Raw genomic sequence first — 17,539 nt, forward strand, 5'->3', positions numbered from 1 at the left:
CTCACCTTTCTAGCGGACAATCCCCAGGCCCAAGCGACAATTCCCATGGGGAAGGAAGACTCGGCGTATGGGGAAATTCCCGACATCCTTGTCCTCGGAACAAGCCACCAGAATAACTCATCGTTATCCCCACTGAGAAGTAGTGCCTTATTTTGTCACCTAGTCTCTTCACTTTCCCAAAATGTCACGCCAAGTCGTAGTCTTCTCGGCGAATTATGTATATTATGTCGGCCCTGGAGATAGAATCATTGGTGGTTTCGCGATCTGCTGTTGTTAACTAATAATGGGTTGATTGAACTGGGGACTTGCCTCGGATGCCGGGTCGGTCGGGTACAAGCGGGACGTCGTACCATCTGCTTTGGGTTCATGTATCGCACAATTGAAGCCCTTGTAGAACATCACATGCGACGAATACGTTTTGTCCAATCAGCGTCTTATTCACACTACTGGTGATGTTCTTCGCAAAGTTCGTCCCAGCTATCCTGTCTCCCCCAAGACCGCCGCTCCGTCAAAGTATTCCCCTCCATCTCATCAGTCCGACTCCTCTCAACAGACCCTCCAGGTATGAGCGTTTCCATCGCGACATCACTGTCACGCTTATCATCCTCTTTCCGGTACGTGACCTCAATTAATTCTCCTACTCGTTTTCGCAAGCCTGGTAAAACACCATCTATGAAAGGTCAGTCTTATCATCAACGCCTGAGTGTCCACGACTTACCAACGACCAAGCTGAGAAACTTGAGAATCACTGGGAACCACACACATGCTGCGACTAGTTGCCCAAAGCTCCAGTTTGAGATGTGTACGCTGCTGTCTCTGCCTTCTGTTCCTGAGCGGAGGACATCGAGGAACGTCCAGAACTCTTTAACGCCGATTATGCCCATCACTACAGCGAGGACTTCCATGGAGATCCATAGCGCCTCGCTTAGTAGCCAGAAATACCGTTCGCCAAAGGTTCTTTCGAGCGGTGAAGGTAAGCGTTGTCGTAAACTCTTGAGTCTGCGGTGTAACCATGTATCTGGCCTGGAATACTGTGACTTCACCATAGACATTATCCAGTCCAGAATAAGAAACGTCATGATTGTATGAATGGGCGCCTGTGCATTCGAACTGATTATAAAGAAGCTCTTGGCATCGCGGTCCAGGTACCAAGGATTGTCGCCTTGAGGACGCGAATTTGTATTGGTGGTATTGGAATCGAAAGGCGATTGACCTTGATTGCCTTGTGGGAAAGGATCGTTGTCCGAATACTGTCCAGTGATCTTTGCATTGCCAGTGTTGAACGTCTGATAGTAGGCCTTCGGTCCAGCATTACCTCCACAGCGAAGGAAGTTATTGGACGTCTTGAGATGATTTGCCAATGATGCAGTATCTACTACCTGAGGCTGGGTAACAACTAATATCAAGATCTAGTTGAGAACTACTAGAAACAAGGTGTACCAATCTCGAGCGCGCGTTTTGTGAAGTATCAGCTGAACGAAGAGCAGCGGATACATATCAGCCGTCACCATGCCACGCAGGACGAGGTAATTCGTGATCCACGAGGGTAGCGACGTGATATTGCTTAGGCCGGTGGACGGTGAACCAGAGAAGGTGGCGATGGTAGCTACTGAATAGAGGGCCAGGAATACTGCTTGTGCTTCCTGGAGATCGACAAGTTTGGACCCTGCCGCCATCCCAAATCTGCTCGTCTTCACCCAATCCTGCCATCGCAAAGCAGTCTCCATGGCTTTGGACGGTCCCTCGAAAGGTATCATAAATGCTAATGAGACGTTGCGGATCAAGTCTTCATGGTTTTGTAGGTAAGAACGAAGAATAGAACGATGGCAAATTGCATCAAATATGCCACGATAATCTGTAAAATGCATTAGCCTGCAGTCGTTCTTGATCAATGGCACTTACTCCAGGCCCCGCGATATCATAATCAACACCAGGATCAGCCTTGGCACAATACTCCTCGCCCATCATTCTTCCCAGATCCCTCACACTTGTGAGGTTGAACGGGATATTTTGAAACCTTCCCTCCCACAGCTCCGTCGGACATCCTTTGTACTTGGAATCAGAGCAGGACTGCAGCGCGCAGTGACTATACCGTGCAAACACCGCCATGTCTGAGAAGTTGCCTAACGGGCCAGGTTTGAACGTGTCCATCAGACTATCCTTTTCAGTTTTGTTGAGTCTGTACTCCGGATTTTTGCCCTCCGTCATTTTAGCGACCGTTGCAATGGTTAAACAATTCCACAACGTCTCGGAAGAATTGAACATATGCTCGCTGAATTTACAAGCTCTTTCACAATTAATCTCATTGCCAACATTGCATCCGCTTGTTAGAAGTACAATCGGGACGTCGGGGTTGGCCAGAATGGCGGGTAAGCGGAAGAGCCAGGCTGTTTCCCATGCTTGCCAGTCTGATAAGATAAGGAACCTTTCAAAGCGATAATCTTCGAATGAGAAATTCTCGAGAAATCTAAGGTTAATGAACATCATGGCGGCGATGGAGTGCGGAGAGAAGTTGGAGAGCGATTTTGCACGCTGTTATTTGAATCTGACCCGGCTCCGTCAGAGCCTGATCTTGAATAGACGTCATTTGCATGAGATCAGCATGCAATGTCAGCCTTGAGGTTGCAAAACTGTCGTGTCACGTTAGTCTGGTTGGCAGGAGTGGATGCCAAGAATAGAAGCTGAAAAGTCCTATTTTCGGTATTGCAGGAGTTCTGATTTCGTGCGACTTAGGCTGTATCTTCAAAGGACCTTTTGCGGAAAGCTTAACGGTACAGTGGAAAGTCACTTTAAACTGGGGGCCGAGTCACGAATTTACAGGCGAGTCTTTTTGGTAGCAACATCTTCAAGATGAAGTCTCTATTATCTCGTTTTATATACCTTTCGCCAAGTAAAAGCTCGAAAGTTCGAGATTATATACATCGAAAGCGAAATCCTCCAAATCCCCTTGTACTTAAATAGTACCGAAGCCAGCGCTGGAAGCGAGACCAGTAAGGTCAGAAGCAGGCTTAGCCTCAGCGCCCTTACCGCCGAAGGTGCTGAAGAAGCTAGAGTCGGAACCAGAAATAGCACCAGAGTTGTCGTACTTGTTGACCTCGCAGACGTGACCGACACCGTTGGAGCAGGCAGCGTTGGCGGAAGCATCGGGAGCGGCGAAGATGGCACCAGTGGAACCCTCCTCGATAGCGGCCTTGACATCCTGGAAGAGGTTACCCTCGGCGAGGACCTTGGCTTGGTCGCTGGTCTCGAAGGCGTGGCCGGAGTTGCCTTGCCAGTAGTTGTTGACGGCGTGGAGGACAGTGTTTCCGGAGACCTTGGGGGCGCGGCCGGAGGTCTTGTAGATGTAGTTGTTCTTGAGGGTGACCATCTGCTCTGTCATTAGTGTCTGTGTTGCATTGGAGTTGGGGATGTTAACTTACGTCGCTGGAGCCAGTGAAGTACATGGACCAGTACTGGTGGCCGTCACAAGTAGCAGACCACTTGCTCTCACCGTTGATGTGGTTGTTGGTGATGGAGACACGGTTGGTAGCGCTGGTTCCGAGAACAATGTGCTGGCGGCCGATGTTGGAGGTGGTAACGTGATCAATCCAGATGAGGTCAGAGCCATCAACCTGAATGGCATCACCACCCCAAACGTACTGAGGGTTAAGCTCAGTGATGTGGATGTTCTGAATGATGATGTTCTTGGCACCCTTGATGTACAAACCCTTACCCTTGATAACACCGTTGGCACCGATACCGACAATGGACTTATCAGAGTTGACAGTAATGGGGTTCAAACCAGCCTTATCGTAGGTAACATCAGCCTTGGGGCTCTCAGCCTGGTAGTTGTTGCACCAGTCATCCTTGTTGATAGCAAGCTGGCAACCAGCACCAGTACCCCAAGGAGCGCAGCCCTGCTCGGAGGCGGTTCCCTCGGTACCGGTGAAGTCGAACTCCTGGTCGAGGAAGATGACGCGGGTGGTGCTGTCACCGAGCATGGAGACCAGCTCGTCGGTGGACTTGGGGTAGGCGCCCTCGGCGTTGCCTCCGCCGGTGACTTCGGCGGCGAAACCCTCAGCGGTGCCTTGGACGCCGGCGGCGGAGACGTTGGAGACCAGCGCGGCAATGGCCACGGAGAGGATGGAAAGGGACTTCATCTTGGAAGAAAGAAAGAAAAGAGTGTGTAGATAAGATAAAAACAAGAAAGAACGAATGGATAGGGAAAGAGTGGAATAACGAGGTCAAACAAGAGGTGGCGCGCTGGTATATTTATTCCAATTGTCAATCCACTCTTTCCATAATCATTTCTTCCAGAAACAGCAGAGAATTATGGTCCTATCGTTGATGCTGTCAACTTGAAACATTCATCCTTGAGTGACGAACAGATGCTACTGGCGGAATATTCACATCGTTGCTTGTTCCGTGGCTACGCGGCAGTAATGTCATGCTGAAACTGCAATGTTCAGGGTTGGCTTTGGGATTAAAGGAGACCGGGTTTTGTGGAGCGCTTGTTTCAAAGGGATTGCCTTGGAATAGAGTAGCCAAGCTTATTTACCGGTATGCCAAGGGGCGTTAGAGGTGAATGAGGTTAGGAATGCGATTAACGAGACAGCCTATTCTTGGAATTTGCCGATGATTGATCTTGGACTAGACTGATCAAGTTCTTGGTGATGAGAATTTCCAGCGCTTTGGAGATAGCGTCAGTGCTGCAAACAGGGCACCTGAAGCATGTGGATCAAGTCAAGCATGGACTTACGGGAGGTGGGCGACAGGAAATATGCTTATCCTCCACTACGAAACGCTCGTAAAAACAGGGCAGTGGGTTTCATTTATAAACGCGGACAATATACGACGCCTGTTCTCACTTTCTGGTCTGATACTCGGACTCAGCTTTCGTCTGTGTCTGTGATTGCACTGATCATCGCCTGTAGCCATTTGCGGAGAAGATTGACCGGAATGTCAATACGATATCTTGTCTGGCTCTTTCTAATAATGCAATCGGAGAATTGAATAGCTTCACCGTGCTCCATCGTCAAAGCCGTTGAAGAAATGGGACAGGCCTCCCTAGTTCGAAGGGCTGTCAAATTTTAGTGGCTGACTACAGCGGCAATCCACTATAATTGATTCAACCGTCAATCAGCAAACGAGATAGTGTTTTCCCGTCTTATTAATCTTAGCACAGCAGCCTCGCGACATAAGATAGGAGACAAACTTTCTAGAGGATAGAATACTCGTATGCTTTCGGGGAACTGTTGAGGCTGCAATGTTATCGATCGGAGAGTAATTATGATCTGCGACATAGTGGAGGCGCATCATCTAACTTTTAGTGGACTGGGCTCGCAAAACATTCCCAAAAGTGACTGTACTCCACTGTAAGTGAATAGAGTTCCAGTGCAAAGACAGCACGTTTCATCTATCGCGTTGGGACGGGATCATACCCTGGAGCGTGTTATTTTTGCAACTTTCTGCATCTTCGCCATTAAAATAGAAGGACAATTCATCAGTCTCAAGAGCAAGACTTCAGTAACATTCAATTTAACAACTTATAAGAAGTAGATTCTCGAAGGTGTACAGACAAAAACACCACATTGACAACAAAGATGTAAATTACTGGCGCAGGTACATAATTGTCTCTCAATCTTCACACAACATCACGACCTCCATCAGGTCATCCGTTTATGAACTCTTTATGTCACGCCTACCATGTGTAGTTCTCAATTCCATGTTCAATTATCCAAAAACTCCATCATGAGCAGGCTTGAAGTCAACATGAGGCCTCTCTATCATGTCCTCGGGAATCTTCAACGGTGTGTCCTCGGTAATTCCCTCCAAAATAGGAACCGTCATACCCAACTAATATTTTCTGTTAACAAACAACATACACAAGAGACAGAGTACAAGACTTACAGCAAAATATCGCAGCTTTGCAGCATGCAGCATAGTCGCCGTCTGAGATGTAACCTTGAACCTTAAAACGCTCCATCCTAGCGCTGGCAAATCATGAACAATTACAAGCGCCGGATCGTGCAAGTTCAAAAACTTCACGGCATCTTCCACGCTATCGCCAGGAAATGCCTTGTGTGCGCTGGATCCGAGAAGCCACGAAGGCTCGCCGTGCTTGTAGAACGATATAGTCTCGTTGAATCGATTCTCGAGGATGAGATCCACCACTGATCCTAGTGGCAAGTTGCTGATGACAGGTCTATCCAGTGTTTCATTCGCTACATGAAAGAGGAGAGGCATCATGGAGCCGTGGAATAGTTGCCATGGCTTACCGTTGAGGAAGTACTCTGGCACACGCTCTGTTTTGGATGGTTGGGAGTCTGCTGCTAGTCGGAAAGTGAAGTCTGCTCGTGCTGGATGGTTTTTGCTGGGTGACGGTGGTGGATTGGCTGGGTATGGAGGGGCGAATTGTCCATCGGCGATTTTGCAGCTGGAGTGAGTGTTGCTGTCTGGTAGAAGACAGGGGGTTTCTGGCGTGGTTGAGGGTAGTGTCATAGGTTCACCATACTGAGGCGGACGTTTTGACTACAGGCATATCAGATTAGTTCATCTAACGTGTGTAAAGAAAGCATACCTGATAACTCAAGATCGCGTAACCATGGAGGTTCTGCAGCTCACTGGTTGACGATATGCGAATGGCGTAGTCGTCTGGCTCGGCATCAAGTTTGACCAGGACAGTCACACGACTGGGATCCGGGATGTACACAACCTATGAAAGATCAATAAAGCCGCCCAGATAGCGTTCATCATAAGGAGGATGTTACGTCTGCTTCTTCAGGATAGACAAAGCCGCCATTGTTGGCTATGAGGATAATCTTGTGATGATCGATGGAGAGTTTGACCGAGTGTTCGAAACCCAGGTTGATGAGATTCATCATCATATACTTCCGGCCTTGGGTTTCGATGACCTATTCTTTCTGTCAGTCGCGATGTTCGTAGATCTGCTTTTCGGGGGTCTGAACCTCATAGTCTGCCAAGCTAGGCGTACACTTCTCGTCTGGTAGATCATGTGGTTGAATACACCCTTTATGATCTAGTGTATGACCATTCAGGTGGTCATATCCAGGCTGACGACAATGCACCCGACCCTTGCCTATCAAAACCACATCAGCACTTTCAACACTAAAGTCGTGCATGCGAACATACCATTCACCAGGATGGAATCGTAACAGTAATACTCTGACCCTTCAGTTCTCATACGGAGCAGCTTCCAGACTGAGTCACGATGCTGATGATTCTGAATAATGACGTGACGAATATCGCGCTCAGCTTCCCGGATCTGGCGGAGCTCCAGGCTATTGTTTGTGATGAGATGGTATGGTCGAGGACGGTCTGGAGAGGGAGCTACGTAAAGTGCTCCAGCGATGCCCTTAAGGGAAGTCAGTGTGTGTTACGATGGAGATTGAATGAGTAGCTTACATCGGCTGATGCGGTTGTGGTATGATCGATGAACCAATTCAGTCCCCATGAACCTGACGTGTCGTAGGCGTTTGTCCAGTTGCTTCTCGGAAGTGTGGGAAACTATAGAATATGAGGTGACGTCTTTCAAAAGCCTTACTTTGAGTAGCCTACTTGAGATAGTCCTGCCGTCCCATCATTCCATGATCTGCCATAATTCCGTTAGTCAAGACACCGGCGCTGGCTTTGGGGTTCCATTACTGTTTGTGTCCGATACCAGACCTTGCACGGATCGTTAGCATAAAGTCCAATTTATCCTCTATGGACGTACAAGTGAATAGAAGACTGCGCGTATATATCGCTCTTCAAGGTCAATTCGACGATATCGCCTTCTTCAGCATAAAGAACTGGACAGGGAGATTGGCCGTTGCAAGTGAACATAACTCTCCATCGACCACCATCTAATTCAATTAGTCTCCTGACGTGACACACGTAATGTCAACGTACCTGGGTTCATCCAGCGTACGCCTGTTTGGAGATGGTATTTCCTGACCAAACGGGCGGCCTCATCGGTTCGATCTGCCCAGCTTGGAAAAACATGGTGTATGTCTTGGTGCCAGAACGCCAAGATCAATGAGGATGTTATCAGGATAGCTGTGAACAGCCATGCTTTGCGAGAAGTAGCGTGAAGCTGTGTCACTTTTGGTAACGAAGTCCGCTTTGATTCCATTATTGCATTTGTCAGACCAAGGTCCTCGCTACGAAGCCAGAACAGCACAAGTTTATAAACCCTACCATGCGAGCCTATCCGTTCAACTCCCGAAGTAGTACAGCTGACTCAAAGCCGCACGGCAAATGCAGGCATGTTGCAAACTACATATGCCGAGGCTTTCACTACAGCCTCAATTTCACCTGCGGGCGCTGAAGCAAGACCACATGTTTCGGTTAACATCTAGTGTCCGGTGATATGTCTTAGAGCACGCAGATCCGCATTGCTAAACAGCCCGGTTTATGTAAAGAGGTTAAGTGTGCGGAATGATAGTCCTTAAATGGAAGAGATCTGGTTTAGGGGACCACATATTAAGCTTTTCGCCCTGGCGTATACGTGGCCCCGTGCAATGTTGCATGGCATTTCGTCAAACGCTATTGGCCGAATTGCGGGAAGTCGGAGGTTCTATGCCGTTTGACCCTGGAGGCAAGGAAGCGAGACTGTATGACCACCTCTTTGTTGAGCCGCGTTCTGGCATGGAGGACCCTCGGTTGACTCGCCGCTTATCTTTTCTCTTGTTCGTGTTTGCTCAGTCTTCATGAGTCCTACCAATGATAACGTCTCGATCTTTAGGATTGCTTTTCTTATCAACCATCGGATGAGGATGATTAGTCACAAGTAATTTAGTAGATCACTTGAAACGAATCGCAAGTATGGCTGCCCCGGAGGAGCAATGGTTATCAAAGAGCCCCGGATCGTCGACCCCTCGCTTGCCTACCGAAGTGCATAGACGAACCGCAGACCCTTGGGCTCGGTAGTTGGCTATCAAGCTGGTATCCTTGTCGCGTTTCGCGGAGACATAGGCTTAGGAAGGGACCTCGGATGTACTTTGTATATAACAGTCATGCCCATGCTCGGTAGAAGTGCCTGATCATCGCCAGAGAATAATATACAGATCTTCTCTCGACAGCAGGCCAAAATGCCTCGAATAGTCCAAAGCCTGGTACTTTCCCTCTTCGTGCTTAGTAATGTTGTAAGTGGTCTTCGCAGATACAACTTTACCGTCACCAGCCAGTGGAGTGCGGCAGATGGCCATGGTCGACCTGTCTTTGCTATCAATGGACAGACACCAGGTCCCCTAATAACAGCTGCCGAGGGAGAAGAGGTCGAAGTGTTTCTCAATAACCAATTGGCCACTGAGACTACCATGCATTGGTAGGTCACCACACACTCAATATCCATTTCCGAGGAACGAGACTAATACGGTCACCAGGCACGGCATCTATCAAGTTGACAGACCCTGGAACGATGGTGTCCCTGGCGTGACACAGTTTTCCATCCAACCCCGCGACAACTACACATACCGATTCACCGTACAACAACAGTACGGAAGTTACTTCTACCACGGCCATTTCGGTCCCGCTTTTGCAGATGGACAACGCGGTCCTATATGGATAGAACCGGCTGCCTGGAGACCAAGACCGTTCAAGGCAATATCATCGTCACCGGCAGATGTGCAGGCGATGCAGCGCGCAGAAGCGAACCCTCGACATATCGTCATAAGCGACTGGAACGCGGAACCAATGGATATACTACTCATCATGTACCGCGACACGGGTATCGTCCCGTGGTGCAGTAACTCGATTGTTCTGAACGGGAAGGGCCGGACATATTGTCATTCGAAAGAGGTGATTGAACAAGTTGGTGGACCTGGGAGAAACTCTCTCGGCTGCAAGATGCAAGCTAAGCAGGAACTCTACGCCAATCCGCAAATCTGTGAACCAACGAATGGAGATATTGAAGTTGTCGAGGCGAAAGAGGGAGAAGAATGGATTTGGATCAACTTTATTCACTCTGGTGCGCATCATGAGCTTCAGATCAGTGTGGATGAACATGAGTTTTATGTTATTGCGGCTGATGGCGAGTTTGTGCACCCTCAAAAGGTACATGCTGCCAACTGCAACCTTGGAGAGCGTATAAGGTAAGTGTCCCACTCGTATTCCGGTGGTGAAAGGTTAACATGAGTTGATAGTATACTGGTACATCTAAATCAGGAACCGGGAGACTACGCTATTCGCCTTACGTCTCTTCGTACAGAACAAGTCATCCAAGGTCTCGGTATTCTTCGCTATCACAATCACGACAAGGCTTCGACAGTCCCCGACTCAAAACCTTGGGTGCATCTCAACGGCAGTCTCATATCACCAACACACAAAGCGATGGATGAGATGAAACTAGCCCCATATCCCTCTAGACCACCACCACCAGTTTCCGACCAGACAGTGAAGCTATTCATCAACATGACAGGCCCATCGTCTTGGTCTTTGGGTCTGGGTTCCCACCAAGCATTTCGCCAACAGCTTCCACCTCTTTTATGGGAAGATGACTCCAGAGGCAGCACCACACTAGGTTCGCAAAATACCCTCTTGAACGGGTCCGTCGTAGACATCGTTTTCGAAAACGGCGCCAACGTTACTACTCAACATCCTTTCCATAAACACAATCACAAGGCGTGGATAATCGGAACAGGCCACGGTGGCTTTCCTTGGGCAAGTGTCCAAGAAGCTATCAATGCGGGCGAGGGAGAGAACTTTAACTTGAAGAACCCACCTATTCGCGATGGATGCCGACTGGGGAATGCTACTGGTGACTGGACGGTTATTCGGTATGAGATTACGTTTCCCGCTGCGAGTATGTTGCATTGTCACATGATTCATCATTTTGGGGTAAGTTAACGTCTGAGATTACGATTGTGCTATGCTGATTGATTTGCAGGCTGGACAACAGATCGTGCTTCTTGAAGGCGTGGAGGCGATGGCCGAGATACCTGGACATGTTAAAGAAAAGGTCCATGCCGACTTTGTTCCGAATCTTCGTTATGGTCCTTTGGATTGAGTTACCAGTAAAAGAGCAATAAGATGGATTCCACTGTGGATGTGCAACTATACTCTGCTCTGTTGTGTAAATCGATAGAACCATCTTCCAATACTATCTGGTCGGTTCTTAATGGTCCCCAACGCTTCCAGGCCACATTTACGAGCACAATCCGGTTGAGGACCAGAGGATATTGTCTGGAAGGAAAGACTAGCACAAAAACTGGCTGTTCTCGTACCATTGATGCTTAGAGCTACCAGTATGGAGTATGCTAAAGTGGTTAGTAGCCCTACAAATGCTTCTAGATCAAAATTATCCTGACCTCCATTGGCCAACATTGGGCGGTTACCCCTACGCTAACGTTTTCCTGAACAATAGTCTATCCACTACCTCTAAGCTAGTTAAATCCAGCTGAATCACCTATGTTCTGGACGATATTATTGCTTTTTATCAACCAATAGCCTGACTAAATCACGTATGGTGGAAATACGATATTAGTGTGGCTTGTCATGATTAAGAACCGGTGATGACAGGAAGCCTTCCTGCATATGTATAGCTGCCAACTCGTCCTGGTTTGTAGCTTTACATCATACCCCGTTCTTTACTGCCATTCTTTCAAGTTCAAAGATTGCTAATTCCCTACAATGCTGCTAAAGGCCTTTCTCTCAGTGGCGGTAGTTGCTACCACTGCTTATGCTGGACCATGCCAGCCTCGTTCCTCTATCGTATCATCTGAGACCTCTGTTACCCTTAGTGATGCCCTGTCCTCGACAATTCCCGGTTCTTCAACTGGTGTTGATTCTACAACCGCAACAACCGACACTAAGACTGAGTCGACTGGACCTCCAACAACCACCGACGGTTCAACCATCATAGTTGAGACGTCAACCGGAACTACCGACAGCTCCATTGTCACGGAGACACCATCTCTCACCCAGACCTCATCGGGTACCGAGATCTCATCTGCCACCGAAACTTCATTGATTATTGAGACCGAAGCGATGACATCCGGGTCCACGACTGAGACATCCGTTATGACTGAACCCACTAGCACAGCCGAGTCCTCAACAATCTACGAATCCACCACCACTACCAGTGGCTCAGTCCCCGTCCCTACATTTAGCTTAGTTGCTAGGAGCCTCTCGGCCCAGGGTGCCGGTGTTGAAGGATATACTCTTGCTTCATCCAGCAGTGCGATGAGCTATGCAACGCTCATGCGTCCGGTTCCGCCCCGCCCAACTGGCCGTCAACATTCTATGTCGATGCAACTACAGGCCGTCTTTTCAACACAGCGGGTCAGGTCTTTTGTGCCTTTGTCAAAGCCTTCGGCCAGACGAACGACCCAGCCGAGCCTCGAGTTTGCGAGAGTGACACCGAAGAAACAGATAATGGCTTTGGTATCCGCATCTTGAAGTGTGTTGCTTCATCGGCTGGTACGCTCGATTGTAGCTTAACGAGCTCAAGTGGCCTCTACAAATACTTTATCGCCCACAGTGATGGAACATTGAGGATTACCACTAAGAGTGAAGAACCTGGTTATGCATATGTATCTTTGGAGGCCGTGGAGACCTGAGCAAGATTTTAGCTACATTCACCGGTTATTGAATAGTGCATTGCTGTTAGATTACCATTCTGAAGCCCCATTTCGAAACAGCTCGACTTTTACTTCTATACTTTCAATTGAGACTACATCATAGAATAATGCTGAAAAGCAACAACAATATTGGCGCCGATTATAACTTTAACAGTACCGTGTTCCCAACTTCGTCCGCGAAGTAGTCGGGGCCATCAATATGTAATGAAGCCCGAAACCCGAAACCCGGGACCTGACAACCAACACTGCCGACGCCCAACAGCGAACACCGAAAGATCGAGGCTGTGGCAACCGAACGCCGTATTACGCAGGGAATGAAAGAAGATGCGGATGTTGAAATTGTTTAACGAAACATATTGGCTGATTTCTCAACTAAAACAATTATTGAACAGGGACAGCTTGTTCAACACCTTAGCTGTTGATCATGGCGGTGCCTGATCCTGATCCCTCGTGCCCTGGGGGTACCCCCACTCGTTTCCTCTGCTTGACCATCCTCGGCTATCGCCGATCAGATCTCAGTGAGGAGCAATACAGGCGTCATATGATCAACATATCAGCTCCTATGACGACAGAACTCATGGCCAAATACGGCATAAAGCGGTGGAACATGGTAAGTCTCCTAGACGTGGTTTATACAGTAGGCACTAAAAACAAGCCAATTCAGATCCATAATACTTCGGAAACACGGGAATTGATGTACCAGCTAATGGATCCCCAAAATGGCCAACATTGCAGACTATGACTGTTTTGCCCAGGTAGTTTTTAAGAGTATCGATGACTACAAGAGGATAAAAGAGGACCCATGGTATAAGGAACATCTGGTGAGAGATCATGAGAAGTTTGCCAATACGAAGAGGAGTCGGATGACGATTGGCTGGATCACTGAGTTCATTCGAGATGGAGAGGTGGTGGATGGGACTCAAGACTCAGATAAGGCTCATCGGAAACTTATCGACACGATCGCAGTGATCCGACCAATTGATAAGAGATACTTCATGTCACACTTGATTCATATAGCTGGAAAAGTACACCTTATCTCATTCAATCATCCCTGTCACTGTCTATAGGCTGCTCCTCCAACGCTTCCAACGGAATGATGTTACAACAAACGGGTATAATCTCGCACATTCATTCAATCCTTCACCAGCCACTTCTCTATCCTCCAATCATAAACAACTATCAAAGCATTAAGCCAACGGTTGCAAGGCCACACGCGAAAACCCCCCATTCGAGTCCAACTGTCTTTCCTCCGTTCGTCACCACCCCGTCCAATCCAGCAATCTTGTACTTCTCGCTTGTGGCCTCGTACAAAGTGTCAGCCACATCCGATTCGTTTCGGAAGTAAGCCTTGAACCAAAATCTCTCCTCCTTAGCAAGATTCTCGGCATAGGGCTTAAGTGTCTTAAAAGCGTATTCGCCGGGAGTCCATTTGTATTGGCCGGCAGAAGCGTTAACGTGAGCCTCGAGCTCGACGCCAAAATTGTGCAGTTCATCGGGCTTCGAGTCCCAGTCCAGGCTGAAAGTGGGAGGAAGCTTGTTTTGTTCGGATGAGTTGCCCTGGCTCCAGGTTATAATGATCTCTTTCGTGAAGTCGAGAGGCTCTGATGCGCTGGGGCCGGTGAATTTGAAGGATTGGACTGTGGCTGCGAGAGCGAGCAGAGAAGAAGAGAGGACGGTTGTTGTGAGCATTTTAGCGGTAGTTTTAGAAGATGAATTGTCTGGAGAGTAGTGTTGAGAAAGATGTAGTGGTGAAGAGTGAGGAGGATATTGGCCGGTTCAAATAGTCTGAGGCCTTAAGCAACTGCCTAGATACCATCGTCAACAACCTGAAGGAATCTTTTTCTTTTTTTCTTAGAAATGCTCGTTGCCACAGCATCGTGTGCCGTGCCGCAGACACAATACGTAATTCACACGCCATGGATTCAGATCCCTGCGCATCAGGGGTAAGCTTAACTTAAAGTAGGCGGGAAAACTCTCGGTTACTTCCGAAACCGACCTAGTTGGATCTTTACCGCTTGCTCTCGACCCATGAAAGGACTGCTCAGCCTCAAAGAGTACACGACTTCTGAGTATCCAAGCAAAACGCATCGTAATACCCGGAGGAATGAGCTCCGAACGCTATTGACGAAGGAATGAGCAGACTCTTGTGGACTGGTGGTAATCACGGCATGTCGTACTCCTTGAGACTCGACCTGACTTGGAACATACTAACAGCTGTGATCCGGTACAAGGGTAGATAAACATGATAGCCCTCGAGCGATCGTTCTGTAAGACGTCAGGGCCTAGCCGAAGGGGCCTTAGACAAGAGCTTTAGAGTTGAAATTCGCATGGCATCACATATTCACACCAGTTATACTGTGGTTGTTAACTCTTTGAGTTTCTTAGGTAGCCCAACCATCATGGCGTACAATCCAAAACAATACAGTGACATTATGGGTTTTATCTGCCCTAAATTTCGAGGCTCCTCTTTCTTATTGGTGTTTGAATTGGCCTAATCTAAGCGGTCAAGTAACCGGACCCATCTAAATCAGGTCTCTTCACTGCAATCTTAGCCCCAACTATGACTTAACGGGGCTATAACTGATAATCATGAATGAGAGGGTACATATGTATTAATGGACTAGTTCCTGTCTCTTATTCCGGTGATGGAGATAGCCTGATTATTCCGACCATCCAATTTCACCACGGGTTCGCCATATAGCAGGGATATCAGGCACTGTAGAGTACTGCTGGAGTATAAAGATCATCTCCTTGGCTGTACGGTGCCCCGACTTACCCGGTCATACCAGACAGATCTCTAGAATTTGGAGGGCAGACAGCCCTTCCAAGTCCTTGAAGTGCCGGTCTACCCCTCTATCTAGGAGGTATACCAGTAACTGGCGGGCATGGCTACTCGGTAGGTAATGATACTCAAGAAAGGACTCCTTGAAGTTGTTCGTGAGATGATGTAAGATTGTGCGACTTTTGTGGCAAACTCTATTCCCCTGTGCATCCTTCTGGGAAAGTAACAATGCTAGGATCCTTTCAAACTCTCGGGGACTGAAAGTTAAGCGACTTTCCATGGCACAATAATGAATGGGTGTTCTGCCTTCATCGTCTGGCTGGTTTGGATTGCACCCAATCTCTAGCAGTGCTCGCAGTTTAGATACCGGAGGGTAATGAGACTGCAATGCTAAAATGCAGGCGTTATAGCCTTTTTCATGCTGGGCGTTGATATCGATTGGAAGAAGTCGCAGCCAACCATGGATTCTGTCATGGTAGCAGCACATGATGGCCTTCAATGCCTCCCAACCTCCTGCTAAGGCAAACCAATTTGATCTTATTGGGTGATACATTGTCGGGATCGCTCAGTCGTTCAAATCTGCTCAGGAGCAGGCTCAATGAGTCGCGCTCGCACTCGTCCAGAGCATCGATGACGCAGTATATGGTGCGAAAGCTGGAATTATCAACCATCTCTTCGAAGACCTTCCATAAATTCCCGAACGATCCGCTTTCGATCAACTGGGATAATCTCTTACCCCATGTTGGCAGTACTACTTTGACCAGACCCTTTTCAAGCGCGATCATCTGGTGTATGAGTCCTCGCAGAATGTTGACAGCCGTATTCCTGTTTTCGATCTTGTTGTCGCAGAAGAAGCATATAGATGATATTTCAGATCGCTCTGCAGAAATAGCTTCAAAGTATTTGGATAGATAGATGGATAAGAAGGTCTTGCCAACACCTGGGGGTGCAGACACCCACAACAAATGAGGTGGATTCTGTTCCCATGCCTTGAATTCATCTGTGAGTAATACCCATTTGCAAGTGCCTTCGCAAATCTGACCCTTGGCGTCAAGAATGTCTTCGCGGTTCTGAGCCGAATCGGCAACGAAGAGTGCCTCGAGACATTGGGTAACTTCAGGGTCCATAACTTGGGGAATCTCTGGCTGTTCCATCTTTCTCCGTTTGTTTGGAGGGGCGACATGAGCTGGCATAGCTAATAAAAGGTCTTTCGTATATGCAGCTGCAGTTAGGGCTGCATACTCTTGCCACTCCTTATTTTTGTGAGAGTCGGAGTAGTCGCAGATACCACGGATCGTAAGATAAGGTGAGCTATCCATCATCCCAGCTGCTTCCATTTCAAAACAGACGCATCCCAACTCTTTCGAGAGCTTATCGCGTGTATGTGCATCCTTGATGACTTGGTTACCAGATGCGATCCGCCCAAAGTGAATGACTGGATCAGTGCTATGGCGTGCATCGCGAGAAGAGAGTTTCGTTTGCTCACAATCATCGCAGTTCTTCGAACTTTCGGGATGGGTATAGTCGCTCTGGAATAGCCGGTCCTGTAGGCTTGGGTGGACATAATGTGGCAGTTTGGCCGCGCTATTCAGGATGATCGTAGGAAAATGATTTGCGCCTCGGTCTTGACTGGCTTGTAGCTTCGAGACAGCAGTCATCAACGACTGAGGAGGACGGATAGGGTACGCAATGCGCTGGAACTGATCATCTGGCATCGCCTTGCCCAGATCATACTGTAGCACCTCGGTACTAACGACAACATCACCGAGTCGTACATCAGCGCTACTTGGGGCGCCTCCTCCAATGCCTACCATCAGACGGTGTTGGATGTTGAGGAAGCTTCTGGTCAGGTGACTTGCGACCGTTGCGGCGTTATTGGTGCCATACTGGCCCTTGGGTAAGCATGCCATGACAATGTTGTGTCCATTTATGCTTCCTAGGGTATAGCAGTTGCTGTCTTCGGGGTGTTGCGATAGTGGCGTATGAATTGTGTCGAGCATGGCCTCGGCTGCTGTCATTTCCAGTGGCAGAGCGGAAATCCACGCGACCGTATAGTCATCATGCTGAAGACTGGTTGTACTGTCCTGGCTAGAAGTGCGAGGGCGCTTCGTGATAGATGAAGATGGCTCCGTCATCGCAGTCGGCTCGGATGCTGATCTGGATGGTGAGAAGTTGAGATTAATGTGGCATGGAGAAT

At 48.3% G+C, this 17,539-nt stretch overlaps 8 protein-coding genes across 8 annotated transcripts; 3 read left to right on the forward strand and 5 right to left on the reverse strand.

Moving 5' to 3' along the window:
• Window positions 1-443: 443 nt before the first annotated feature.
• B0J16DRAFT_324275 (uncharacterized protein) lies at window positions 444-2,487 on the reverse strand (the record flags this gene model as incomplete). Its single annotated transcript, XM_046125820.1, has 4 exons — window positions 444-670; window positions 719-1,379; window positions 1,425-1,742; window positions 1,903-2,487. 4 exons carry the CDS (start codon window positions 2,485-2,487, stop codon window positions 444-446), a joined length of 1,791 nt encoding a protein of 596 aa, XP_045979155.1.
• Window positions 2,488-2,857: 370 nt separating this feature from the next.
• B0J16DRAFT_375596 (pectin lyase fold/virulence factor) lies at window positions 2,858-4,203 on the reverse strand. Its single transcript, XM_046130707.1, has 2 exons — window positions 3,420-4,203; window positions 2,858-3,367 (listed from the first exon to the last, which is right to left on the reverse strand). Exons 1-2 carry the CDS (start codon window positions 4,137-4,139, stop codon window positions 2,954-2,956), a joined length of 1,134 nt encoding a protein of 377 aa, XP_045979156.1. The 5' UTR covers window positions 4,140-4,203; the 3' UTR covers window positions 2,858-2,953.
• Window positions 4,204-5,516: 1,313 nt separating this feature from the next.
• Window positions 5,517-8,404, reverse strand: B0J16DRAFT_349230 (Cupredoxin). Its single transcript, XM_046128863.1, has 11 exons — window positions 7,891-8,404; window positions 7,715-7,844; window positions 7,645-7,665; window positions 7,558-7,591; window positions 7,405-7,506; window positions 7,132-7,354; window positions 6,948-7,078; window positions 6,750-6,893; window positions 6,560-6,694; window positions 5,890-6,510; window positions 5,517-5,835 (listed from the first exon to the last, which is right to left on the reverse strand). Exons 1-11 carry the CDS (start codon window positions 8,111-8,113, stop codon window positions 5,713-5,715), a joined length of 1,887 nt encoding a protein of 628 aa, XP_045979157.1. The 5' UTR covers window positions 8,114-8,404; the 3' UTR covers window positions 5,517-5,712.
• A 519-nt stretch (window positions 8,405-8,923) lies between these two features.
• B0J16DRAFT_185543 (multicopper oxidase-domain-containing protein) lies at window positions 8,924-11,011 on the forward strand. The gene is made up of 4 exons (XM_046122699.1): window positions 8,924-9,307; window positions 9,366-10,073; window positions 10,125-10,818; window positions 10,868-11,011. Exons 1-4 carry the CDS (start codon window positions 9,072-9,074, stop codon window positions 10,985-10,987), a joined length of 1,758 nt encoding a protein of 585 aa, XP_045979158.1. The 5' UTR covers window positions 8,924-9,071; the 3' UTR covers window positions 10,988-11,011.
• Window positions 11,012-11,610: 599 nt separating this feature from the next.
• B0J16DRAFT_388656 (uncharacterized protein) lies at window positions 11,611-12,539 on the forward strand (the record flags this gene model as incomplete). The annotated part of the gene is made up of 2 exons (XM_046131766.1): window positions 11,611-12,184; window positions 12,241-12,539. 2 exons carry the CDS (start codon window positions 11,611-11,613, stop codon window positions 12,537-12,539), a joined length of 873 nt encoding a protein of 290 aa, XP_045979159.1.
• Window positions 12,540-12,984: 445 nt separating this feature from the next.
• On the forward strand, window positions 12,985-13,657 carry B0J16DRAFT_324280 (uncharacterized protein; the record flags this gene model as incomplete). The annotated part of the gene is made up of 3 exons (XM_046125821.1): window positions 12,985-13,170; window positions 13,316-13,585; window positions 13,628-13,657. The coding sequence occupies 3 exons, from the start codon at window positions 12,985-12,987 to the stop codon at window positions 13,655-13,657; spliced, it is 486 nt and encodes a 161-aa protein (XP_045979160.1).
• B0J16DRAFT_349233 (uncharacterized protein) lies at window positions 13,557-14,392 on the reverse strand. The gene has a single exon (XM_046128864.1). The coding sequence runs from the start codon at window positions 14,247-14,249 to the stop codon at window positions 13,740-13,742; it is 510 nt and encodes a 169-aa protein (XP_045979161.1). The 5' UTR covers window positions 14,250-14,392; the 3' UTR covers window positions 13,557-13,739.
• A 1,420-nt stretch (window positions 14,393-15,812) lies between these two features.
• Window positions 15,813-17,477, reverse strand: B0J16DRAFT_404608 (pfs domain-containing protein; the record flags this gene model as incomplete). The annotated part of the gene is made up of 1 exon (XM_046132815.1): window positions 15,813-17,477. One exon carries the CDS (start codon window positions 17,475-17,477, stop codon window positions 15,813-15,815), a length of 1,665 nt encoding a protein of 554 aa, XP_045979162.1.
• Between the last annotated feature and the right edge of the window lie 62 nt (window positions 17,478-17,539).

The sequence above is a fragment of the Fusarium flagelliforme genome (assembly GCF_020744385.1).
Source record: "Fusarium flagelliforme strain FIESC 12 MPI-CAGE-AA-0113 chromosome Unknown B0J16scaffold_7, whole genome shotgun sequence".
Lineage (NCBI taxonomy): Eukaryota > Fungi > Ascomycota > Sordariomycetes > Hypocreales > Nectriaceae > Fusarium > Fusarium flagelliforme.

What these genes read in the sequence shown, in the direction of transcription:
- B0J16DRAFT_185543 (XM_046122699.1), top strand. Translation starts at nt 9,072, where the DNA reads ATGCCTCGAATAGTCCAAAGCCTGGTACTTTCCCTCTTCGTGCTTAGT. An exon ending in AACCTTGGAGAGCGTATAAG is followed by an intron (nt 10,074 to 10,124) that starts GTAAGTGTCCCA and finishes ATGAGTTGATAG; the next exon opens with TATACTGGTACATCTAAATC. An exon ending in ACATGATTCATCATTTTGGG is followed by an intron (nt 10,819 to 10,867) that starts GTAAGTTAACGT and finishes ATTGATTTGCAG; the next exon opens with GCTGGACAACAGATCGTGCT.
- B0J16DRAFT_349233 (XM_046128864.1), bottom strand. Translation starts at nt 14,249, where the DNA reads ATGCTCACAACAACCGTCCTCTCTTCTTCTCTGCTCGCTCTCGCAGCC.
- B0J16DRAFT_375596 (XM_046130707.1), bottom strand. Translation starts at nt 4,139, where the DNA reads ATGAAGTCCCTTTCCATCCTCTCCGTGGCCATTGCCGCGCTGGTCTCC. An exon ending in ACTTCACTGGCTCCAGCGAC is followed by an intron (nt 3,368 to 3,419) that starts GTAAGTTAACAT and finishes ATGACAGAGCAG; the next exon opens with ATGGTCACCCTCAAGAACAA.
- B0J16DRAFT_349230 (XM_046128863.1), bottom strand. Translation starts at nt 8,113, where the DNA reads ATGGAATCAAAGCGGACTTCGTTACCAAAAGTGACACAGCTTCACGCT. An exon ending in CCACAACCGCATCAGCCGAT is followed by an intron (nt 7,355 to 7,404) that starts GTAAGCTACTCA and finishes ACTTCCCTTAAG; the next exon opens with GGCATCGCTGGAGCACTTTA. An exon ending in TCTATCCTGAAGAAGCAGAC is followed by an intron (nt 6,695 to 6,749) that starts GTAACATCCTCC and finishes GATCTTTCATAG; the next exon opens with GTTGTGTACATCCCGGATCC.